The sequence below is a fragment of the Diadema setosum genome, chromosome 16, assembly GCF_964275005.1.
Source record: "Diadema setosum chromosome 16, eeDiaSeto1, whole genome shotgun sequence".
NCBI classification, from domain to species: Eukaryota; Metazoa; Echinodermata; class Echinoidea; order Diadematoida; family Diadematidae; genus Diadema; species Diadema setosum.
The window spans coordinates 35091803-35119182 of record NC_092700.1 but is presented as its reverse complement, the minus strand read 5'-3'; the positions used below and the strand labels follow the sequence as shown (position 1 = coordinate 35119182).

At 38.0% G+C, this 27380-nt stretch overlaps 1 protein-coding gene across 1 annotated transcript in view; it reads left to right on the top strand.

The window, feature by feature from the left end:
* Positions 1 to 27380, top strand: part of LOC140239849 (uncharacterized) — an 88620-nt gene that overhangs the window by 38926 nt on the left and 22314 nt on the right. Inside the window, exons 7-16 of the mRNA XM_072319672.1 lie at positions 7078 to 7350; positions 7946 to 8218; positions 8729 to 8956; positions 9487 to 9747; positions 9954 to 10229; positions 10715 to 10987; positions 12556 to 12780; positions 22234 to 22494; positions 23481 to 23708; positions 26421 to 26696. Coding sequence (XP_072175773.1) covers positions 7078 to 7350; positions 7946 to 8218; positions 8729 to 8956; positions 9487 to 9747; positions 9954 to 10229; positions 10715 to 10987; positions 12556 to 12780; positions 22234 to 22494; positions 23481 to 23708; positions 26421 to 26696 — 2574 coding nt within the window. The remainder of the gene's footprint in view (positions 1 to 7077; positions 7351 to 7945; positions 8219 to 8728; positions 8957 to 9486; positions 9748 to 9953; positions 10230 to 10714; positions 10988 to 12555; positions 12781 to 22233; positions 22495 to 23480; positions 23709 to 26420; positions 26697 to 27380) is intronic.

The window sequence follows — 27380 nt, the reverse complement described above, 5'->3', positions numbered from 1 at the left end:
TCAGCCCATTAAAATGTAGTCGTTGTTCTAGGTCTCTATTTCTTTCGCAATGCAATTAGAATTCGGCTTGACATACAATTAACTTCACACATACGATGTCATATCGGGATTTACATAGAAACTTACAATACACAAACAATTTTTAATGAAATGGTCAGGTACTTACAACAGTTGTTGGTGTTTAAACTTGAATCCTCCTAGGTTCTCTTCTGGACGGTCAGGCTGTCCAAGCCGAAATGCAACAATCCCTGAATCACACTGATTCCAAATAACACTCTGCTACTCTCCAACTTCGCAATCTCGAAGTACCGTAGCCTGGTCCTGAGTGTTCCGCAAATTATATGGCATCTGAATTTTGTACCTAAACATTGCATATTTATACATTTGTTGGACCATAGGTTTCCTTGTAAAATAAATTTAATGAAGTGACTTCCTAGAAAGCTTTTACAGAAGTCCTGCCCCCTTTTTTTTTATAGGTTGGCGTTTTCTGCCTGTCAAAACTTTCCTGAGTATCTCATTTTGCATTGGTCAAGCCTCCGCTTGACGTCATCACTTCCTGTCCACGGAAACAAAATTTCTTTGAAATGGTCCTGTTTTGACCTAGCTAGAAACTTGTGTTTGACGTCGTGAATGACGTCCACATACCAGATAGTATGAGGCATACTACCAGGGATACCCTTTCCTCGTATTTCGACGTCACGTAGGGTCTACTCAGCCCCAAAACATTTAATGCCAAAACACTGTCTTTTGCTTTCATTCGGATCGCAAAATCTCCATATTTGGTCATGTTGCTGCAGGCTTTTATTTTTTAAAGCTGCACTGCTTTTCTAGCCATTACAATTACATCAATCTCTTACATGATCTACAGGATGAACATTGATAAATGAAGACAAATTATTACGTGACAAATACAACACATGTCATATCATGACACAAACATCACCTCCTCCCTTGGCCGAGGTAATAAATTGACTCATAGGCAATGATAAGGATACATGTAAATGCAGATATGCATGTTCCCTACTTTGATTTTTGGTTTTATTTTCCCCCAGTTAAACAAAACTTTAGGTGACCTCTCTGGGTTCTCCAGCTGTAATGTCGAATCTTTTACCAGGGGAAGCATAGTCGTCAATTTTGATACCACTTTCGAAAGCACCAGTAACATCACATCTACAGTGGTTATGGAAACCCTCAATGCTGCGATCTCCACAGACAATCAGCTGAACAAAGATTCTGGACTTTATGTTGCGAGTACGTACTGTAGTTTCATTTAAAAAAAAACTTCATCTCGTTTATTTCTGTCGTTTTGACTTCTTGTCACTACTTTAGATATATCATTGTCATTTATATTCTCATCAAAATCATAAATTGTAGTTTTTTTTAAGAAAAAAGGAATGTACAAGTATATTTGCCTTTCTTTCAACTTTCTCATTCATAATGCCATGTTATTGTTTGCGATTATGAACAATTTCTATACACGAGGTGTATCAGTTATTGTGCAAACTCCATGGATGTCCCCGTCACGCTTTGAATACAGTCCGACCTCTCCTATCCGGCCTCTCTTTACCCGTCTCTCTCTTTTATCCGGACGCGATCTCACCGTGATTTTTTTTTTCAATTTAATATTAACGGGGAAAATAGGGAATCCAAACTCTGAAAAAAATCCTACCCAGACTAAAATAAAATACATATCATTTCCAGCAAAATTAATGTACATTCATATCAATATTCATTTTCATCCAAACAACATCCATTCAGACATTCACTTTCCCAAAATCACAGCAAGAACATTGACAGAACATTTTTTTTTTCGGTTTTAAAATCAGAGCACGGTACAGGCGATCGTTTGAGCAAATTAACAGAGAAGACGGGGACTTGACATGTTCACGTAAAACTAACATTTATGTGCATGTAGCTACCATCGTGTAGGTAGCTGCGTGTGTAAAACATTGAGTCTCCCGTATCCGGCCAAACCCCCTATCCGGATGAGTGCCGGTCACAACATGCCCGGATAGGAGAGGTCGGGCTGTACTGTAGCTAATGACGATCCACTCCTACATAATGTTATGAAAATGAATGACTATTCCATGTATACATCCTTTTATAATTATGTATTTGTATAATGTATGCATAATCTACATGAATCAAATCAAATCAAATCAAATCAAATCAATTTAACGTCATCTGCCCGGAAGAGCGACGAGAACGCACGAGATTCAACCCTGCTGGAAAGAACACAGTGTCCCACAATGTGAAACGCAATGTGACACACATTGTGCACACATTGAGAAATCTCTTCACACTGTTAAAATCAAGTGTTTTACAAGTGTGAACACACTTTGAATCATCACTTCACAATGTAAAACAGAACATTACTTTGTGAATACCTTGTGAAAAAAAAAACGCACCACAGTGTGAAATAAATTCGAGCGTTTTCACATAAGTCTGCTAGATGAACAGTGACAGTGCAAACACACACTGAGACGCTTTATTCTTTCCAGCAAGGAAGGACATAAGCCAGTTCGGGGTTTCACTTTGAGCATTAGCAGAAAAAGGTCATTTGTACCAGCAGAGCATGCTGGTGTTTAAATTTACTGAGATAAGCATCTGTGATGCACAAGTAGTTCTTGCAAGTGTTGCTTGCCATCACATCCACCTGACAGCATTAAGGCAGTATTTGGCTATATCAATGGAAAATATTGTCATTACATTCAGTGCAAAATAATGAAATGGATGCTTTCCAAAATGCTAATTGAAGGATCATTCTGGTCACCTGGTCTACGCAAGTTCATCTTTTGTTTGAACATGACTGATGAATTCCATAAATTGTAAAGTCGGACGAGCTAATGCATTCTGTTGCTTGAAGACTAGTGGATTGCCTAATTGAGAAAGAAGAAAGGTCATTTGTACCCATCTGTCACATGTTGTCTGTACATGAGCTAATCCCGAGCTGGATTATTGTTATGCAATGGACTTCAATACGGACCTAGCATGAGTTCGCTTCGTTCTACCTGGCACACGACGTAACTGATGAGTGACAAAATACAACAAACATACGAACAAACAAACCCCGAAACAACCTCAAAATAATTTGTGATTGAAACGATGTATAACATTATTGACTACCCGTGCTTTCTTTCCCAATATAGATCCGTGTGGCAACAACTCGTGCGAAAATGGAGCAACGTGTGTTCCATCTGGATTTGGAGTGAATGATAATTATACATGCAGGTACCTATTTTCCGCAGTCGAAATTCACATTGGTAGTTTCAATATATTATATACATTTGAAATGGAATAAATTTGAATTGAATTCTGCAAATACAGGTCACGTAAATGTGCGTGACACATCGCGTACTCCAACGAACAACTGGGGCCCCGTTTAATAAAAAGTTGATATGATAGCAACTCTTGCTAGAATGGCAATCGTCATGGTAACGATGAGAATCCAGCTTCCTGATTGGCTGTTGCTATTGGAAGTTGCCATTCCAGCAGGAGTTGCCATCCTAAGATCTTTTATGAAACGGGGCCCAGATCACGCATCAGCTGGTACGGTATACATGTGCAAGATATACCTATATTATAAATTGTAGACTGTAATATAGTTAATGAACTTAAATCAAGCTGGATTTGATGTATAATACCTATGTAGACTCTGGCCCTTAGGATTTGTTTTTTGAACCAGTGACCTACCAGTATTAAGATTCTTAGTGTAGACGACAGTTCTTTTCTCTTCCGTTTGCTTTGGTAACGAAAACTTTATAAGAACACAATAAAAAAAAAACTATCGTGGATTTAATATTCTTTTTTTTTCCCTCCGCTTACCTGAGCCCTAGGATTATTTCAAAAAGAGCTACTGTGATGTTCAACTTACGACGTAAGTACAGCGATGTTTTGCCTCCAACACAGAGTGTCACCGTTAAACATTATGGTTTCAGGTTGTCCGCCGTCCATCCGTCCGTCCGTCCGTCCGCCCGCCCGTCCTCTCTGTACAGTTGATGTTGTGGACGACTTAACTTACGAACCGCTGTAGCTATCGAAATAAATTTCGGTATAGATATGTTTGCACCTTTAAAAAGAAAAAAAAAACACCAGCAAGAAGGAAATAAGGAACGTAAGGCTACTTACAACTCATGTCTAAAAGGACCTGTGTAATCTTGTTTTCAGATGTGATTTTCCCCCAGGTTAATACCTGATGTTCTTGTATATTTGTGCGATAATTCACTTAGCCTAAAGATGTTCATTGTTTGCGTTTTTTATCTACAGTTGTAATTCGAACTGGACCGGACGCCTTTGCACGGAACGAATTGGTACAGTCGCGCCCCCTTTTGTCCTCCTTTTTATGACTTTTGTATCTAGTGAGGATTCAGTTCACTACCAATAAATACGCTTCTAAATTGGATCAAATATAGTGATGTGATGTGATGTACAAATTTGACTAAGCTCTTTCAGAAAACAGAGGAAATTATATCACAGTTATCGAGGAGAGGGACTGTGTCCTTTTCATTAGAAAAGCAATGAAATTTGTGACATTTTCTTAGTATTTCAAAATTTGTCTACACCTGATGTCACCAACTGTGGTAGTCTTCTCATCTAGCAACTTGAAATGTTATTTCAAACGGATTGTCCACTTTTCCACAAACAAACACTGATGACACTGCTCTTTATGTACTGTGTTTCCAATCCAAGGGACATTGAAACCTGCTTTGATCATGATCTGAATCGCGTGAGAATGTGGTTAGAAAGAAACCACCTCAACCTGAATACCGAAAAACATGTTTGATGATGTGGGAACACCACAAAAATTATCAAAATTGCAACACCCACTAATCAAAAATTAATGTGTCTGATGTATTAATGAGCCAGGTTAACCGTGTTAAATATTTGGGAGTCTGGCTGGACCAGCACATAACTTGACAGGATCATGTAAATATTATCTTAATTCTCAAGCAAAATTGATTCTAGGCTAGCCCTATTGCGAAGAGTCAGAAAGTACCTTACCACAGATAGTGCCAAACTGCTCACCAGTTCTCTTATTCTACCACATTATGACTATTGCAGTATCTCATGGAGCAACTGCAGTACAGGAACAAAAGATTATGAAAGCAACATAAGCAGATGGCAAGAATTGTCCTTAAAACAACATGCTCACTTCTACCTCCGAATGTTCCGTGTCTTGAAATGGATTGACATGGAAAAAAGACGGGAGTTCCAGAAAAACAAACTATTTTTTGATATCATGAATGACAGTGCACCCTGTTACTTGTTTGACATAATCTCATTGTCCACCCGCACTCATGGATATAGAATGCGAAGTTCGGAGAATTTTAATGTTATCATTCCAAGAGTAAGAACAGAATGTGGTAAACGTGTCCTTTCAGTTAACTGTGCTCTACTATGGAATAGCCTGCCACGCCAAGTGCGAAATGACCAAAGTAAGAACGCTTTTCGTTCACAGTATTTGAAATGGTGTTCTGGGTAATAAATTCATCTTTTTTTTTTTCTCGCTGGATGTTGATTTATATTGTACCGGAGGGTAGTAGAAGAAGCAGATTGTATGTTGTTTATTATTGTATGATGATTAATGTTGAGTGTAGTTGATTTTCGTTGTTAGAAATGAATGTTGAATTTTGAAGTACAGAATAGTATAATGTATAGGTGAATTGAGATTTTAGTATAGATAATAGTTTTTGATTTGGTAAATTGATAGAAAAAAAAAATGTAATGGTTGTATTTTTTTTCAGGCACGTATATTTTGATATATATGATATATTTATACTTATTATAGGGGATGCATTTTTTCTTTATAAACTCAGACAGTAAGTTGGATTTAGGGTCATTCTTCATTTTCCCATTGTCATGAACAGTTCTGTTCTGTTTGATGTACGACCAATTGAGTTATGTTAACTTTATTGGTTGTTACCTCGTATGTATGTGTTTACAGGGCCCCCCTGGAAAACAGTATTTGATTACTGACGGAGCCATCCTGTATAAATAAAACGAAATAATAATAATAATAATAATAATAATAATAATAATAATAATAATCGCAATGATGATCCCTACTGGAAAGAACACAGTTTTCAACAATGTGTTCACAGTGTGTTCACATAGTTGACTATGTGAAAACGCTTGAATTTAACAGTACGAAGATGATTTGACACTGTGGTGTGGTTTTCACAGAGTGTTCACATAGTAATGCTTTGTTTCACACTGTGAATTGATGACTCACATTGTGTTCACACTGTGTTTCTCACACTGTGGGACTATGTGTTCTTTCCAGCAGGTCTGCGGTATGATACAAATCCTCCCTTCAGCTTTTCCGTCTTTTGCTCGGTTTATGGTGGCAAACGAGAGAGAGAGAGAAGTTTGAGTCACAAATGTCTTTACTTGGACTAAATTGAAGACGTGTATAGTTTTTGCTTCCGCAGTGATTTCTGTAATTTGGCTATTGCTTTGATAAGGTCGTTTTTTTTTTTTTTTGTCCTTTTACTCAGGAGGGGATGGATGGACCTCGGCTAACATTTTCACTTCATTAACATTTGTAGCTGTGAGCATAATTATGTGCGGAAAACTATTTGTTATGATCGTAGCTCTTGAAACAATATTAAACGGAAAATGTTACACATTTTTTTTTTAAACATGAATGACTCTCATCGCAGTCGTAGAGACAAATAAAGAAGAAGAAGAAGAAGAAGAAGAAGAAGAAGAAGCAGAAGAAGAAAAGGAAGAGAAATGAGAAGAAGAAGACGACGACGAAGAAGAAAACCTTCCCTGAACTTGCTTGCATTGCATCACGGACGTGTAAATGCTTGGACTAAAACCAGTTGACCCGTTATCGTTCTGAGGATAATTTTGTAATATCTTAGTGAACATGTGCACATTTTCCATAGGAGAGCTAACAAAAACACTAAACACACACAAGTGAAAGAAAGTGAATGTTGTGCAGTGAATAAAATAGATGTCATATATATATATATATATATATATACATATACATATACATATACATATTATAAATGGGTATGGATATGGGTATGATTCATACCGTGACTTGCTACTCCACTGACATGACAGATACTACACCTCCAGTTGTGCAATGCGCAAACGCAACACTGACTGAAGATTGGCCAAACATCTTCTGGGGCTTAATGCGAACAGAAGATCCTTCCCCATCTGAAGGGCATTACTACTACTATGATGAACACCCTAATTACAACGGAACAAGCTACGATCGACCAACTTCATATACCGGTTACCGTTATGGACCAGGAGAAACTATGGTTACTCTTAGAGCAAGAGACACTTCCGACAACGAAGCAACTTGCAAATTTTACGTCACAAACACATGTAAGTTAGCTTCCTCTTCAATTTCCTCCGGATATTGTTGTATGGTAAATAGTGAGGCGGGCATATACATAATTTCAATAGGCAGATAATGTTACGGGGGATCATAACTGTCTGTACGTCAACAGGATTAAAATAAGATTTTGTTTCAAGAAGTTAACGTTTTCAGTATAATTCAAATGAGGATGCATAGATAATGTCCGAGCGTTTGCTATATAGCAATAGAAGCTGAAAAAAAAAAAAAAAAACTCTGCCCTTGGTCAAACAATCTACTTCCACTGCAAAGGGCTGTATCAGCGTGCTTGGGGTTTTCTCTTCGGCCAAGTCGGCCAAGTAGCCTCCGTTACAGTGTTAGATACACTGGATGAATACTGTAGCTGTCTTTCCTTGTAATCCTGCTTGTATTAACTGACAGGTTTACACTAAACCTCAAAGTCTCGATGGAAGGACACATGGAGACGTTAACCTTCATGTTTCTATCTGGAAACCTTGATGCAGCATGCATGCTTTTCTAAAGTGATCGTTGTGAAGGTTAAAGCTTGATTATACGTTTTGAATGATTCGACCTCTTCTCTAAACTCTTTGTCCTGCTCTTCAGTAACTGAGCTCCCAGTTGAATGTCCAGATCTGAATGACACAGTTGCTACTGACACTGGACAGGACACATTCACTTTTGAGCAATCATTCTGTGCTTGTGATGTCAATATTACAAGTGGGAAAAACTACCTGTGCGTCGGTGAATGTCACGTCACTATGAGTATTGATGGTCAACCTCCCGGTAGTGACGTAGGCCTTGGTGTCCATACTGTGACAACTGTTATATCAGATGACGTTTTGAACAAGAGCTGCACGTCATATATCATCGTCGAAGGTAAGTTTATGGTTTCGGATGTTGCTGAATTTTTATTCTTTCAATAAAAATGAAATAAAATATGCAATTGGATTCATTTAAGTTTGATATTACTATATAAAGATTTACACAACACGTATTGATATAATTTTCTGAGTTTCGGGAGCAGACTTTATTGATTTAATACCAAACACTCAGGTTTGCTGTACAAAATGGATAGTGATGTATTTATATACAAATTAAGGCAGATTATTGGATTATGATGCTGTCACATATTTGAGATGAATATCAGAGTTTCGAGAGAAAAACGCGCAAATTTAAAATTGCTTAGCTCTCTTGCCCAATTAAACCAAAGTTTTACTGCTCATGTTATTTTGGCGTGATTTTGTATTGTGCACATTAACGTCAACAAGATGTAAAGCTTGAGTTCAACAAACAAATCAAAACATGTATGTGATTGCATTAGATCCTTTACTTTACTCGGATATCTCTCTATTTCTTATTCCGAACCTACAATGACGACGAAAACAGACAAGGAGTCACCTGAGGTAACCTGTCCCGAAGACATCTTTGAATTCTCAACAAACGTGGTCAGTTTTGCAGCTAATTTCACCGATAATGTCGACAATACTGGAACCATCGAATACTCACCGATTTCACCAGGAAATAGATTCGATCTTGGCGTCACTGAAGTAACGGCAAATGTCTCCGATACGGCAGGAAATATTGGCAGTTGTCAGTTTTCTGTCAATATTTCATGTAAGCTAAACTCCATTATCACACATGTAGTATTGTTAGGTGGCGGCTGTAAGATATAGCCTCTACAAAGTTGGTGTGTCTCTTTCACACATATCTCTCTGTCTTAACTAAGGACTGGCACGCTTGTAAGATTGAAATATGGCATCTTTTTCGCTTTTTAATGTAGCAGTAAGAATTATTGTTGATAGGTAGCGTAATCGGAAGAAACGTTTGTCGTAAAATACAGGCCCGTACTGCATTTTCACTTGCTGCACTTCCGTGAACAGAAGAAACTTTTCTCTTAAAAACAAGTATTGTTTCCATTTCATTTCCATTTGATTTTTATTGACATGTGACCATATTGCTCTAAGTATTCTATTTCTGAAATATGTGCAACTCGTTATTAATTATCAATTGTGCTGAAAATTCCTGAAATGGTATAAAGGTACATTATCCAAAAAAACAAACAAACAGCGCCCAAGCGAAAACAGAAACACAGAAGCTTCTTAATCACTGTTTACTTTGTGTTTTCTTCGTGTTTAATTTGATAGTATCAGTTTTGCCTGTGATTTGCCCTGGGGATGAAGTGCACGAAATTGACGAAGGCGAGACGACTTACACGTATCCTACTTTGACTGCAACGAATCTGACGCTGAGCCCTTCTTCCTACCAGTTCTACGACGAAGTTACCATCCACGTTTCCACCAACGTGACGTCAGATAACGTTATACCCATTGGGAGTCATGAGCTCATTCTTGTTATCAATGACACAGTCCTCCAAAAGACCTGTAGATGGGTCATCATAGTACAAGGTAATCATTTTCTTATCAAGCCGTACTAATTAGCCTATTTTTTGCTTCCATGAAAGCTCAAAAAGCGACACAATGCTCACGAGGCATTTGCTAAATTTTAAAGAACAATAATGAAATAAATTTATATCACACACTCACACACACACACACACACACACACAAACTTTATGCGAGCGTTTACGTATCCCTTCTTTTCTTCTACTTAGATACTACCCCGCCAGCTGTGGAATGCGCAAATGTAACGCTGAATGAAACAACGCCAAACGTCTTCCATGGCTTGTCATGGACACAAGAGTCTCCCCCACCTGAAGGACATTACACCTACTACGATGAAAACCGACCAGAAGCTGGAGCAGTGAACTACAGTTTACCAACGGGCTTCAACGGCCATCGTTATCCTCCTGGATACACTCCTGTTACTCTGATAGCGAGGGACATTTTCGGCAACGAAGCAACATGTGATTTTTACGTGTTCAACAATTGTACGCTCGCTCTCTCTGTAACTTTCTTTTTACATTATATTAAATCAGAATCGAGTTCATAAAAATGCAGGCATATGATAATAGGCAAATAGGCTGACCTTAATGGTGCTATCAAAATGAATATATATATATATATATATATATATATATGGCATTTTCTGCCCACAGTATAAATGTCAGTGTCGTTGTCTTGTAAGTACGATACTTGGAAATATTTGTGTAAGTGCTTCCTAAAAAAGAGCAAAGACAACAGCAAAACACAATATCTTTACTCACAAAACGAAACTATTTTTCTTGTATTTCTGTTTTGATTAAAGGAGGGGTTTAAATTCATCAAGTAAGATTGAAAATGCAAAATGTTATCTTTGATCTCTGGTGTTATATACGTATTGTAATAATTGTAGACATCATCATCATCAACCTAGCAAATGCAAATGATTCAATCCTTTCTCTGATGAGATGTATAAAACTTCTTTCTTGTCTAGTGAACGAGCTCCCAGTTATAAGTCCGGATCTGGATGATACAGTCGGTACTAACACTGGAGAAAGCGTATTTACTTTCGTGCAAACCTTCCATTCTGGCGATGTCATAACAAGTGTGAGTCATTACGGATACGTCGGTGGTGGGCCTTATGTCACTATGAGCATCGATGGTCAACCTCCCGGTAGTGACGTAGGACTTGGTAACCATACTGTGACAACTGTTATATCAGATGACGTTTTGAACAAGACCTGTACGTCATACATCCTCGTTGAAGGTACTTATCTGTTTGTCATTACTTTTCTTCTTCGCTTTTGTTTATTTTCTCATCTTTGATCTCGGAAATGCACGCCAAAAAAAAAAAAAAAAAATCGTGATTGCATTTATTCGGAGCAACAAATAATCATGTCTGTTGAATTAGCTTTAGTTTGTTCTGAAACTTTACTAATTGAGTTTACAGAGAGAGCATAGATACATATACAGTATATGGTAACGCTTCGTGGTACAAACTTTAAGAGGACTGTTGGACGTAGGAGAGTGCATGTAAAATTGGAGTAAAACAAACACACGTATATATAAATATATATATTATATATACTTATATACATATATATATATATATATATACTGAAGAAATGAAGAAATAAACTTGTAATGCATTTTTTTTTTTGTCAATAAAGAATGAGTTTATTGGACTCAAATTTTCAGTGGCGTTCGCCGTTTTAATTTCTTTGTGGAGCCAATACGTGAATTCTCAATATATATATACATATATATATATATACCTGGCTTTTTTATTCAAAGTGAGACACAAGTGAGAAGAAAGGGGTTGGATGTTAAGATCGTTATTAAAGGCAAAGGTAATTCTTTTGTTGTGAAGTAATTTTGAACCTAACAGGTAGGCCTTGATAATCCGAAGAAGGTGAATCGAAAGAGTTTAGAGAAACAGAAAGAAAGGGAACGTCTGTTACCTTCTCGAAGTTCTGAAGGAACAAAGCGGCGTCCGTTGACGCCATGGGAAAATATTATACGCAAATTATCTTTCAGATCAAAAATACAAAATTACCCCTTGACTATGATTTTGTTAAAGTGACTTTGAAAATCAATTGGGTGTTTCTCTTTGATGAAAAAAAAACAACTTATATTGAGAAGAATCAAATAATAGAGGTTATGGCAATAATATATACATGGATATCCATTTTTCAGATCTGATTATCTGATATCTGTTTAAGTTCCATAAGCTGTTTGTATTTGTCTTGTATAATTGTACTAAAAACTCTGTGTCGATATACTGTTTGTCATAAATGACATGTACATAATCATATCTGATGTAACGGAATTAAGCAGAAATAAATCAAATGAAATCAAATCAAATTTGAAAAAAAAAAAAATCTTTACTTAATGTTTCTTTCACATCTCCGCAAGACAAAACGGCAGCTATCACAAGGACACCAATCTTATTGGTTGGAGTTACCCAAGGGCTATAGTGATTTTGAATGCTTTTTTTCCAACCGGACAACTTAGGGAAGCCTACCACGAAAAACCTGACATCTTGTATCCTTGTATTTTGCTTGTTTTATTACAAATCTGTTATCGCTTGTATTGTCTTGCAAATGCCGAATAAATTATGATAATGATAATAATGATGGTAATAACTGTAATAATGATGATAATAATAACAATAATAATGATAACGATAATGATAATGATAATAAAAACACAATAATCAAAATAATATGAGATTTTGAAAGATATAGCCAGTAATTACATGAACATGAATCTCCGACTCTTATTGACATATCGCCTCGTTATTCTTAAAATACCAAAACTGCATATAAAACACAGACAGGGAGCCACCTAACATTGCCTGTCCTGAAGATATAGTTGAACTTTCAACGAATGTGGTCAGCTTTAAAGCCAACTTCAGCGATAATGTCGACACTAACGGAACCATCGAATACTCGACTTCACCGGGCAGTAGGTTTGATATTGGCGTCACTGAAGTTACGGCGTATGCCTCTGATAAGGCGGGAAATAATGGCAGTTGTCAGTTTTCTGTCAATATTTCAAGTAAGTCAAACTTTATTCTCACACACTTATTATGCATCACCTACTTAGAACACAGCTATCCGATTGGTTGATTGCCCATCACGTGACATTTAGTTAAAAGTCCCGTCTATACTGTGGCTGTCAGCCGTCCAATTTCGTATGAACAAAATATGGATATAGCGCTTGGCTGACATCACCTATTTCCATTGACTCCCGTGTAAAATTCACCATTGACCTTAGCCTTTTGCAAAGGCCGCTCGCACACGGCGGGTTGTAGACTCGCGCGCACACAGGGATCAGATGGGAGCGAGCGTACACTCGCAGCTCGCCAATCGCGCGCTGTGTGCGCGAAACAAATTGGTGTATGGTAAAGAGGTTACATATAGAACGTCTTTGGTGTATGGTCTTTACTCGTGCAGTGGAACAAGATTTCGCACTCGGTGAAAGATGAGGCGATCTATTCAACTCGGCTTGAATAGAGCGCCTCTATCTTTCACCTCGTGCGAAATCTTGACACCATGATTCGCACTCGTGACCATCCACTACTTGTATGATTATTACGCTTGAAGATATCCTTGTCATTTGATTGGTTGTGTGACATTGATCATTCGGCCCATTTCACTATGACGTCATCATCCGTGCAATTGTGGATCCATTTAGAGTTTTGGATCCATAAGATTTGCTTCATTGCACTCTCGCTGAGATCACTGCACACTACGCGTGTGAAACGTTTGCGCTTGCCGTGTGTGAATACAACAGCACGCTATCGTAAAGTGCTCAGTAAGCAGACTGATGTAAATTCTTCTCATTCATCTAGTCGAAGTACATGACCATAAATTAGTTGAATCAAGTAACTGGAAATAAACTCACTGTTTGCGACGTTTCGCCAATTATTAATTGGCTTCTTCGGGCGAATGAAGCTCCCGATGATGGAGGGCCCTTAAATAGTGCGAGATTGTGCAGAGCGCACTGGACCTTGTCCAGCGCGCGAAAGACGGCTTGGAGACGTAGCAAGCCTACATGTGTGTCATCCAGCATCCCATCGAGTTGGGTGAGAAATCTGTCATCAAGGGAATTATCGCACCCGTATCGGAACTGATTACCGCTACAGAGTCTGCCATCCGACTAGGTAACATCAAACCTGATGCTGCAGAGGAGTTACGGCATGACGTGAGTACCCTATTATGTCACTCTGAATTACCGAAACCGAACGTCACAGAGAAAGAACTACGTGCTTTGGAAGAGTTAGCAGGTGATAAGAACATCGTAATTGTACCAGCAGACGAAGGGAGGTGTGTAGTTGTACTTGACAAGGACAAGTACATTGACAAATGTCTAGATTTGTTGGACGATAAGAAGACATATATTAGAGCATAGGTTACAATCCTACCAACATGACCAATGGATATAGGAAGACAGTAACTGGTGTCATTAACAAGATCCACAAGGAAGGTGGTTTCAGCGATAGACAAAAACAGTTCTTGACTCCACCTACAGAACCTACAGTACCAGGATTTTATGGCTTGCAAAAGGTACATAAACCTGATCCCATTCCAGTGAGACCCATTGTAAGCTGCATTGGCTCTGTGACTTACAGCCTCGCCAAACACGTGGCCAACATTCTAAGTCCCTTAGTAGGAAAGTCGCCTCACCACGTGAAAAACAGCCAAGATTTCGTTGAGAAGATTTCACATCTCAAACTAGCGGACGACGAAATCTTAGTATCATATAATGTAAGTGCTCTATTTACATCGATTCCCTCATCAGAAGCAGTAAGTGGTTAAGACATGTCCTAGTCGGGATAACAGCTGGAAGGATCGTACTTCACTTTCCATAGATCAGATTGTTGAAGCGTTAGGAGTTTGTTTAAGTACAACCTATTTCTCCTTCATTTTCATTTTCATTTCCATTTTCATTTTATTTCAACACGGTAATAAAAAGGAAACTTGCTCAGCCATCGGCTGTTATTCTGCAAGTCCGTGCATGTATACATTATAACAGAACGAAACATAGATTCAGTAACAGCGTAATATATAGCGATGATTGAAATAAGAAAAAAGAGAAAAAAAAAATCGCGAAGAAAAGGAAAAGTATATCTACATATAACAGCATATGAATAAAAAAAATACAGACATTGAAAAGAGATTGATATAAAACAAATGTCAATAGTACTCATCGCGTAACATAATAGGAAACGTTATGATAATTGATATGATGTAATATGATATATAACGCAGTGGATATCAAACTAGAACTGCTGCTGTTTCAAATAAGACCTGAAATTATTAAAACTCATAATCTTGATATTATCTGGGAGATCATTCCACACTTTACATCCCCTGTACTGTAAACTCCTACGTTTGAAATTAGTTGAAAATCTACATAACTCAAATTTTAACATATTACATCTGAAAAAATAATTTGTATATTTAAATGAAAACAACTCACACAGACTTTGGGGGTAAACCCCATGAGCAATTTTATACATTGCATGTAACATTCTATATTTCTGTCTTATTTTAATAGTAGAAATACTTAACTGATCATATATCAATTGTGTTGAAAACCTCCAATTAACCTTCAGAACGGTACGCAGTGCCCGATTTTGTAATCTTTGCAATTTATAAATCATCATTTTACTGCAATTTGACCACACTACATCACAGTAGTCAAATCTTCCTTGTACAATACTCTTATAATATATCAATGCTGTCTGTTGTGCTATATAAGGTCGTATCCGTTTCAATAGATATATTCTACTTATTATTTCCTTTGATATTTTTCCAATATGCTGTTCCCATTTTAGATGTTCATCAATAATTAACACCAAGATATGTAATATGTGTTACTCGTTTAATTTCATATGATTCAATATGTACGTTAAAATGCTTTACACTTTTTAGTCGTTTTTTGGTACCAAGCAAACATTCACATTTATTTACATTAAGTACAAGTTTATTCTCTTTAAGCCAGTGATTTACTGCTTCTAAATCCTTGTTGAAAGTATCGGCCACAGATTCAGCATTCTTATGTGCAGTGTATATACAGGTGTCGTCAGCATACAGAGACACCTTACATTCATTAAGGCATTCCGCCAGGTCGTTGACAACAGAGGACCTAAGGTGCTCCCTTGTGGAACGCCACACTCAATAACTCTCATGGGGGATTTTACACCATTCACAACAGTATACTGAACGCGACTGAATAAATAGTGTTCTACCCATTTCAGTGCATTACCGGTGACACCCAGTCTTTTCAGTTTGGATAACAATACCTTGTGGTCAACAGTGTCGAAAGCCTTTTTCAGGTCCAATGTTACTACCCCAACTAGATTACCTCTATCGAGCTTGTCTAGCCATTCCTCTGTTACTTTTAACAGTGCAGTGGAAGTCGAAATATTAGGGCGAAAACCAGACTGTTGGTCGCAGAGAAGATGATGACTGGTCAAATAATCATATAGTTCAGTAAATATTATCTTTTCAAAAATCTTCGCAAAAACAGATAAAATACTGATTGGTCTATAATTTCCAAACACCATTTTATTCCCACCTTTAAAGACAGGTGTAATTTTAGAAACTTTCAGTTCATCTGGAACAGAGGCTTGTTTAATTGACATATTCAGTATATGTGTAAGAGGTTTAACAATTAAATGAGCAACCGGTTTGATGAGCGACATTGGGGTATCATCGTTTCCACAAGCTTTTTTCACTGACATCTTCATAATTACTTCAAGAGTTTCATGCTCTTCTATGTCTTTAAATGATGATAAACATGACTCATTACAATGATCAGACAGGTCGTTGTCAAGATCAACATAATCAACGCCGTTCTTAGTGATACTATTCTGAAGTGTTTTTCCAATTTCCGCGAAGATACTGATACATGATCAGTAATCCATGGGGATTCCTTTTTCTTAATACGTTTACGTTTCAGTGGAGCATTATGGTCTATTACTTTCAAGAGTTCTCTTTCAAAAGCAGAGTACGCAGTACTAACATCAGTGGCATTATATACACAGTCCCAGCGCAATTTACTTATATCTTCCGCATATTTAACAATATCTATTTTTTTAATATTTCTGCTAACTTTAAATCTATGTGAGTGTTCTTTACACATTTTTTGTTTACCCCATGTACAGAAAACCATATAATAATCACTTAATGAGACTGGAATCACATCTACTCTTCCAACTTTATCCAGGTTATTAACCAATATAACATCAACCAAAGTATCAACAGTAACTCGTGTAGGTGAAGATACAACTTGGGTTAATCCGAAAGCTTCAGTCAACTCTTTCAGATGCTTACTTTGCCAGGACTGATGACCTGTAAGCATGTTACAATTCAGATCACCTAGAATGATATAATCCTGTTGCAGATCGTCCAGTTTATGAAGTACAGATTCAAACAAATCAAACGCTCGTGCATTAGCGTTTGGTGGTCTGTACCACACAATAACAACAATTGATTTTACATTCAATGGTTTAACCTCAACTGCAATCATTTCCAAAGATTCATCACATAAATCTGGCTTTGCATTATAACGAATCGCATTTTTTATATATATTGCAGTTCCTCCACCCATGCGATTTCTATCTTTTCTAATCACATCATATAAATCAATATCAATTTCTGCATTAAGTATCTCTACATTCAAATGTGTCTCACTTAGAGTCATCACATCAATATCAGACAAATCTACAATTTTACGTATTTCATCAATATTTTTAGTCAGGGACAACAATTCAAATGAGATAATTTCAATCCTTTTTCAGCTCTTACAGATTGAAGTTGTGATTCGACAGACAACGATCTCTCTTTTGTTTTTGAGATGTCAATATCACTTTGTATTTCAGGGTCCTTTGATTTCATATCATCATATCCTGGTAATTCTACTAAGTAGCATCGAGTACATATCCAATCTATATCACTTTGAAAGACATCATTACTTTCACCACAACAGTCTAAGTGACACCATTCACGACATTTAACACAAAGAAGAGCATTTTGATTATTTCTGACCATTTTCTTACAGAGTATGCATGGATAGCTTAGTCCCATCCTGTCTATTTTCCTTGCTCTTTTGAGTAATGTTGATTCTCACCTCGAATCATTCCAGTCTCTCAATATCTCTGGAGTTTCTGATGGTGATCTTTCTGTCGTGTGATCCAGGGAGAGACAGCAACGCTGTGATTTTTCCATCGTTTGTCCAAACTCTCTTCACTGTTGATTTCTGCTTGGCAGCGTTGATCAGTTCCCGTCGATGTTGAGTCAGGTCTTCTTGGATGAAGATCCTTGTACCACTAAGTCTGGCCTTGGCGTCGAACACTGCTCGCTTGGTGTTGTACGTGCTGAACTTGACAATGAGTGGTTTTGGCCCTTCAGTAGATCTCGCTCCCGGTCTCGACTTCGTTGTGATCCTGTGACTCCGTGAAATATCTGAAAGGCCAAGTTCGATGTCAAGGTGCTCCTTCACGACACCACGAACTACTTCATCTGTTTTCTCATTTTGCTTTTCAGGCATTCCGTAGATCCTGAGGGACTCTCGCCTACTGTACTGTTCCTGCTCCTCCTGTATGTTTTGCATATCAGCAAGGGACTTCTCTAGGTCCTTCACCTTTTTCTTGAGTGCAGACACTTCGTTCTCTTTCGCAGCGATATCGTGGTTGAGAGCCTGGTAGATGTTTTGCGAAACTCGATCCATGATGGCGTCGGCTATGAGGGTGACGAGCTTGTTGAGAATTGGCTCAGAGGTGATTACCTCTTTTATGTGGTCCCTGATGGCCATTGTATGCTCATGGTCAGTTTCAATGGCTTTGCTGCTATCATTGTTCGCCTTGATGGTTGGTTGACCAGCTGCGTTGAGGGAAGAACCATTGCTGTTCTCAGTGCTAATTCGGCCGGGAGCGTCCCCGTGCCGGGCTGACAGTCTCTCGCTACGTCGATTTTCAGAGGATGGATTCTCTCCGTCATCGGATTTTCTCTCCATTTCCTTCCTTTTCTGTTTCATTTCCACAGCAAACCAGCCTTATGTGCAGCAGCGAGTGTTCTTCATTCCCTTACACAGAGATGTTCACCACATTAGGGTCACAAAGCCAGCAAAAAAATGAGAAATTCCAGCGATTAAGTTTGCACCTGCATGTCCACCTGCATGTCCTTCAACGGCAAGCACTACATACAACAACATGGTTGTGCTATGGGTTCACCAATTTCTCCCATAGTAGCTAACATTTACATGCAAGAATTTGAGACCGCAGCACTATGTACCTACTCTGGACACAAACCACGTATCTGGATCCGTTAGGTGGATGACACTTTTGTCATCCTCCATGAAGAAGAGATTGCGTCTTTCTTCGGTCACATCAACTCCTTGGACACGCACATTTCCTTTACACAAGAAACATGCAAGGATGGACATCTGGCATTCCTAGATGTTGAGGTTCACGTCGATTCAGATGGTACCCTCTCCACTTCAGTGTACAGAAAACCGACCCATACGGACAAATATCTTAATTGGTTTATCTTCTTTACTTGGTTATCAAACTTGCAGTCATCAGGACCCTCTTCCACAGAGCAGACACTAGTTCACAGTCCACCTGAGGTTGAAAAAAAAGACCAACATCAAAAACGCCTTAGCTGGATGTGGATACCCAGATTGGGCCTTCTCTAAAGCCGACACCCCGAAACAACCAAGCAAGAACACACGGAGAACCCACGGTGTAAAGGGAAGGAGAGTCACCATCACTATCCCGTACGTGTATGATCTGTCGGACAAGATCAAAAGGCTGTTTCAGAAACAGGGCATCACTACTGCTTTCAAGCCCCACAACACATTAAGGCACACATCAACGCCAGCCAACACTCATTTAACACCAATGAAGTGATTATTCTGGATAGGGAATCCAGGTGGTTTGAGAGGGGCGTCAGGGAAGCCATCTGGGAACGTGTGGAGAGACCTACACTTAACAAGAGAGGAGGTCTCCGCTTCAATTTATCGCACGCGTGGGACCGGGCCGTTCGCAAAATCCCAAGCCGTCTTTCGCGCGCTGGACAAGGTCCAGTGCGCTCTGCACAATCTCGCACTATTTAAGGGCCATTCCATCATCGGGAGCTTCATTCGCCCGAAGAAGCCAATTGATAATTGGCGAAACGTCGCAAACAGTGAGTTTATTTCCAGTTACTTGATTCAACTAATTTGTGGTCTTGTTCAGTAAGCACTCTCGCGATCTCAGACTCTCTCGTTTTAAATTGATAAAACATCAAATAGCATTTTTTTAGGCGTTATATCAAACAAATAATAAATGTTTTTCATTCGTGCAATGGACAGAAAATCTCATTCGGTGAAAAATGTTTGATCCATTTATCTCGGCTGCCCCTCGTTGAATGGACCATTTCATCTTTCACCTAATGAAATATTCTCTGCACTGCACTCATAAACATTCATTATATATTTGTATACTATTCACAGTTTACGACTGTAAGATATAACTGAACCAGGATGGTGTATCTCTCTCACACATCTCCCTGACTCAATTAAATGACACGTTTGAAACACTGAAATCGAGCATCCTTGTTCGGATTTAATACAGTAAGAAACATTTTATGTGGTATCGTGAAGGAAAAAATACTCTTCAATGCTGTATTGTACTGTTGTATTTTTTTGTTTTGCTTCATTGACATAGACTATAACAATGCTTAAAGTGCTTGCACTCTATTTCTGAAACACCATGTGAATTTTTTTTTTGTGGTATCGTTATCAATTAATGTACACAAAATTTCTGAAATGTTATGATTATTCATCATTATCAAGGGACACGCACTCATACAAACCTACTTACCTAGTCAAACACAAATATATTAATCTTTTAATTTCTTTTTGTTCTTTCTTTGCGCCTTTTCCAATTGCAAACCCTTTAATTCCCAACTGATTCCTTCCTCTAGTCCCACTCTCTTTTATACAGCCTTCTTCCACTTACACATACACACAGTTGCTTTTTTTTTATATACATATTTGTGCTTATTATGCCTATGCCTGCTTGTCAACATACAATGTATTCAATTTAAGTCAATTCAATTCAATTCAATTCAATTCAAAGTTTATTTCATTTTTCGACAAAACATATAAGTTACACTTCTTTTGATGTATACAATTTTCTCTCCTTCGGATTTTGTTCCCCCCCCCCCCTGTTTTGATATGTGTTTTATTTTATTTCTTTTATCAATATCTTTATCATTATTGTTATAACTATCATTATTATCATGGCTGTGTGTATGTATACTTTGATATGTTTGATTACTTTCATTTTGTTGCCTCCTCCTCCTGGTACACCTTTCAGGGCTCACTGTCTGTTCACCCCACCCTCCCCCCCCCCCCCCTTCCCCTTGCTGTTGCTTTTTCACTGTTTCCCTTTCTTTATCCCTCTGGTGTTCATTATCTTTTTTGATGTTGCCTCCCTATTCATCCTTTTCCTTCTGTGGTTGCCCCACAAAACTCTTAAGAGTTTTGTGGGTTGCCCCCATGATCCTCATGATCATTACTGACCCTCCTCTGCCTTTTGTCTGTCCATCCTCCTGCCCTTATCACCCTCCCTTTACCTGTTGGGCTCCTTGCCCTGTGACCTCCCCCCTCTCCTTTGTTTTCTTTGTTCTGTGTACCCAGCCTGTCCCTGACTGTTTTTGTTGTGTGAAGTCCTTATATGTCATTGCTTTCCCTGCTTGTTTGTCATTTTGCCTCTGACGAAGATTCTGCTGGGATCGAAAGCTCAGGCCCCTTTTGACTCCATTTTACCCCATTGGCTCGCCTTTATTGGATCAGCAGTTTTCAGTAGCTTTTTTTTTTTTTGGGGGGGGGGGCTACACAAAATATATTACATGTATTTTCAAAGTGTGAGTGCTGCCCGTTACATCCAGTCGTCACTGACGTTTCGGCGTCAGTCTCTGATATGGCAGCATATATTGCCAGCTGTCATTTCTCCGTCAAAATTCCACGCAATTTGAACTTTAAACAAGACATTTAACATTTCGATTAATGTTTAATTTAGGTAAGCTTATAATGATTTACCTATTGCCCATTTGTTTTCCTTCTTTTTATACCTTAGCACTTCCAGGTGACGTAAGCATTATGTTTGGCACATTTCCTCACCATTATTCCCAGACGGAGCTTGTATAATCTTCTTAGTTCAATAATGCTGCTGAGTGTTTGTTTCGTGTATTGTCTTGTTCAGATTTGCCCGATATCCACCATGATAATGTCAGATTATGGTGAACTATGATCTCATAAAGTAACCAAGACTTCAATGAACATTGTTTACGTTATTCCCACACTGGCTCATACACCGAAAATATTGGGTACGTGCACGGGCCTGATGTGAATCTGACTTCAAAGAACTGAATTAGAGAACAGATATGGAGGGTAAGATATATTACTCACATTTGCGCATTTTTCTTTTTGTATGTTCACACTCATAATTGACAGTATCTGAGCTTCCAATTGAATGCCCCGACGACCAAGTCAAAGAAACAAGAGAAGGGGAGTCCACATACACATATCCTGCACTGACGTCATTGGATCTTATTAGGAACCCTAGTTCTTACCAGTTCTACGGCAATGTTTCCATCCGTGTTTCTACAAACGTTTCCTCTAACGCCGTGATACCTGTGGGGATTCACACTCTCATTATCGATGTACATGACACAAGACTTCAGAAAGAATGCAGATTACTTATTCATGTGCAAGGTACATTTACGTTTGCTTTTGCGATCGAATACTATGAATAAAGTCAGCAAGACCATACACGCCTAAAGACATTAAAATTTCAAAGCTAGAGTTCAAAACTTGTTTCTCACAATGAAGGCAAAAGAAAAATGAGATTTTTTTTTCTAATTTTTACTGTCCTACATGTAAAGTGAATATATAGAAAACCACAAGAGAAAAGTTGCATTAAATTCTAAAACTTTCTGTACCTAACCACATGCTCCTAAAGAAGAAAGATTCCGCACAGCGAGTTTCTGAAAAGATCCCAGAAGGACCTTCTTGGAGAGCATTCAGCCTATTCTAAGTCTGTTGTAATGTAAGGTTTGTAGTGAAGCTCTTCCATAGTTTGGGGATTATTTTAGTTATGTACATGGAATATATTCATATTTATAGATACAATATATTTATAGTTATAATATATATTTATATATGTGATATTAATATTATGATATGAAGAACAGTCTATGTGCACTTGTTTCGTTTACATATCTTTTCGAAAGGCGTATGACGTATATTTTCTATCAGTTGACATCATTTGACATTTTAGCTGAAAGTCAAGTTTGTTTTCAAAGTCATTTGGTCATGAAAGCAAATCAATGGCGGGAATAGCTTTGACGTACATAATTATGTAGTCTGATAACATTCGATGTAAAAATTGTCATCACCCTCTTAAGTACCATTCCCAGTAGCAGCAATTTGTTTTAGTAATGCTTTATTTTAATAAGAATGATTGTCATTACTAATGTTATCATTCTGATTATCATTCCTTAAATTATCTTCATTTTCATTAGTTGCATTAGATTTATATTTCTATAATCGTTGTTACTATCATCATCGTTATCATCATCACTATTATCATCACTGTTTAGCGTGAATTTTAAACAGCTTCTAATCTAAGTATAGATGTTAATCATGAGATGATAACAAAATTGTGATGTACGCTAACGTTTGTTATCCTACTCGTACAGATGGTCATTCGCCAGATCTTGATTGCCCTGCCAATGTTGCCTTGGCGCTTGGGAATATAGTGCGGTTCGACATGGCTCTCGCTAACGACAGCGTCGATGGCAGGATTGAACCCTCCTACTCCGTTCAGAACGGAAGCAGATTCCCGCTTGGAATCACGAACGTGACAGTCAATGCCTCAGACTCAGCTGGCAACAATGCTACGTGCTATTTTCTCATTGACATCCAGAGTAAGTGTTCAATTCCGTTTCCGTTTCCGCATTTGCCCCCCCCCCCCATAAGATGTTCGCCCTGTGACAAAAAAAAGAAACATTATTTAAAAAACAAAATGAACAAAAAAATGCATTTTCTTGTTTAAATGTTGTCAATTTCATAACTGAAAATGTGAGAATTATGATACACGAACAATATATATTATATGTACTAGTATATACACTAATATTAATTTATGAGTTAATTTAGTGTATATAATATGGTTTCCTCGCATCCTCGATTGTTCCCGCTGAAACATACCTTTAGGAAGCCTTACATTTTTTCTTTTCTTCTCTGCTTTCTAGCAGTACAAGAATATTTTTGTTGCTCGAACAATGCGATCACGTTTAAGCTTTAAATGAACACTTTTCAGACGAATGGCAAAGTGAAAGTGGCTCGCTCGCTCTGCCCGTTGTCATAGTAAAAATAGTTTTCATAACTTAAGATCATCAGATCATAGTCCTCGCAGTGATTTCTTTTATTATGTTTAATTTCCTAGAAATTTAACTTAAAATGCTCCAGAAACGCGACATTTATCCTCTGTTTTTTACAAAAAGTCCCTACCATGGGAGGGGGCGGGGCATTCCCCTCCCATACCCTCACCCGCTCGGTCGCTTCGCTCGCACCCTCGCCGAGGATCGCACACCGTCGAGATCTTGCCCCCCCCCCCCCACCCCTCCTCCCCCCCCCCAAAAAACAAAACAAAACAAAACAAAACAAACCAAAACACACACACACAAAAAAAAACAAAGAAGTTCTGGAGAGCTTGTCTTTCTTCATTCATTCATCACAAAGAGCAGGGTGCATAATGCGATGAAGTGGTCCCTTCTCACATTCCAAACGGGACCCAATGGAAGACCAGCTATTGCAGCTGAATACATGCTCTGTATAGCGATCGTCTCAGATGAAGAATAAAATGAAATGAATTGATATTGAGGTATAGGAATTGGTATTCATATCAATGCTGTTATTGATATTGATCTTCAGATTGAAACTAATATAATTAGAGGCATATGATATTTGTAAGCATATGACGATAAAAGTGAAATTTTGATATGCATATCTTCTATTCGTGCTTTACTTTTAGTAGCTGCTTCAGGATCTCTAAGAAATGGTTAAATTCTATTTTATTAAATTCCATCAATCATCAATTAATTCAAATCAGACAATAATTTGTCCGTCAGCGTGTTGTCATGTAACCTTTTTTTTTTCAGCTTTACAGCGTACACTGTAAATGTGATATGCTTAAAAAATAATGCACGTACATGGCGCCCATACTAATTGAGTATATGAATATAAGAACGACCCAAGTCCAATTTTTGGCCAGATTCAGTTTGACATGGGAAATTGTAGCTTATGCATGGACTCATCTTGTGTGCAAATGATAAATCCTCATTACCCCCGGAAGTGCCTGAAATGAATGAGTTAAATCTTATATTAATGTACGAATGAAGGACTTGGGTCATTCTTACATTCATATAATAGCGCCCTCTCTCATCCTTCTCCCATCTGTATAGCAGAATATCATGTATATGAATCAAAGAACGACCCAAGTCCACCACACAAAATGGCCTCTCCACAATTAATGTAAATGTTAATTGCCATAATAATATATGTTCTAATTTGTATAATAGTTGCCTTCCCACCACAGTTAAATAGCATATTATTGGACAAATAAAAAAGATATGAAGTTTTTTTTTTCAGTTTACTCGAAATGATCTTCCATGGACTTGGGTCGTTCTTATATTCATATGCTCAATTGTATCCCCCGAACAGAGTTCGGAGGATACTACGGATTTGGCCTCGTTGCGCTGCGTCCGCGTCCTCGTCCGTTGCAGAGATTTTCTTGTGAGCGCTCTACTGGCTACAGTTCTACTTTGATCATCTTCAAATTTGGCATGAAGGTGTATTATGGTAAAACAAAGAAGCCTATTGTTTTTGGTGATGGCGCCCTCGCTTGTTCCGTCTGTATACATGAAAAGGTAAATTTAACAGGGTCTGCTTGTGTGTGCGACATTGGCCTTGTTTCTTGATCATTTTTTTTTATTTGGTATGTAAATGTATCATAGTTAAATCTATACAACTACACGTATTGATAATGCTGCCCTTACTGTTCCACCTTTTACAGGGTCAAAGGTCACCCTGATCATGTCAAAATGTGCGAAAATGCATGTTTATTTAAAGGCAATAACTTGATTGTTACTGGATTTTACTCAGACTTGCTAAAGTGGTGTAGGGGTGGTCATTCTACATGTAGGACACAACAGTTTGTGGTGACTGCGCTCTCAGTGGTCCGACTTAGAGGCCATGTCACACTTCTTGTATATGCTCTATACGCCACATTTCTTGTCTGATTTTATTCAGACTTGCTATGGAGGTTATGGGGAGTTATTCTAGGTAACAAAAGTTTTCATTGCCAGCGCTCTCATTGTTCAAACTTTAATAGGAGGACATGTCATATTTCTTGTATGTGCTGTATATACTAGCCTCATTTCTCATCGGATATTATTATATCCTGCGACAGTTGCCATATTATACAACATTCTTGCCTGAAAAGTAATCCAGATGGGGTATGGGAGACGGGTTCGGGGGATACATGTGCTCGATTGCGAGTTCTCTAGCTTCGTCAAGTCGTATTATTCATTAATCTGTACAATTTACTTAGCATAATTTTTCTCACACGTGACCAGTGACAATGCTGCCAGTAGAGCCAGGTTCAGCCAAAGCGACCGTCTTTATCGTGGACGGAGAGTACCACACCATTCTTGTCCCTCTCCGTCTACAAGACAACCTGACAAAGAATGAGTTCGAGTTTTATGGTCCACTCTCCTTCACATACTATGAGGCCAATGGTGAAAATCTTCCAGGACCACCTTACGACCTTTCCGCTGATACTCAAACCCTGCGTGTTACGGTCACCGATGGCGTATTAAGTAACTCATTTGAACACGAAATCAACTTCGAACGTGAGTTTTGTTCACTCCTCGTTCTGACCCTTATTTTTCCCTCAGAGTCGCAGAACTAAATCTAAGATAAGATTCGCAGCTATGCTAAGAAATTAAATGAAGGTGTCTTTGCCCTATGGGTTGATAAAATAATGACGATGAAAGGTCCAATACGACCAGAAAATAATATAGCAACATCATAATTGTCGTTCACTTTTAATTTAGTCTAACTTATTCATTTACACAACTTATTCATTTACACACAAAAAACAGATAAATAATCGCATTCAAGATTTTATAAAGACATGTGTGAGTTTTAAAAGGAGGAACAGGAAAATATCTCGCAAAACGTATGGGGCATGGGAATAGAAAAATTGTGTATATAATGTATATGTATAATATGTATAGATATATATATATACATATATATACATATATATATATATATATATATATATATATACATATATACACGTATATAACAAGGACAAGTTTGCTAGCTGGGTACATATTTATATTCATCAAGTGTTCATGCAAATACTTTTTAAGATGAACATTTTAGGAAAAGAGTGAAGTAATGACTATTCTTTAGCCTATATTGTTTTATTGTTAAAAACTTTTTTGGCGCACAGGCTGAATACAGTAGAAACACAAATGCTGCAATGTGCATCCCCTCTTGTTCAATTTCCCATGAAGTGAACCTTC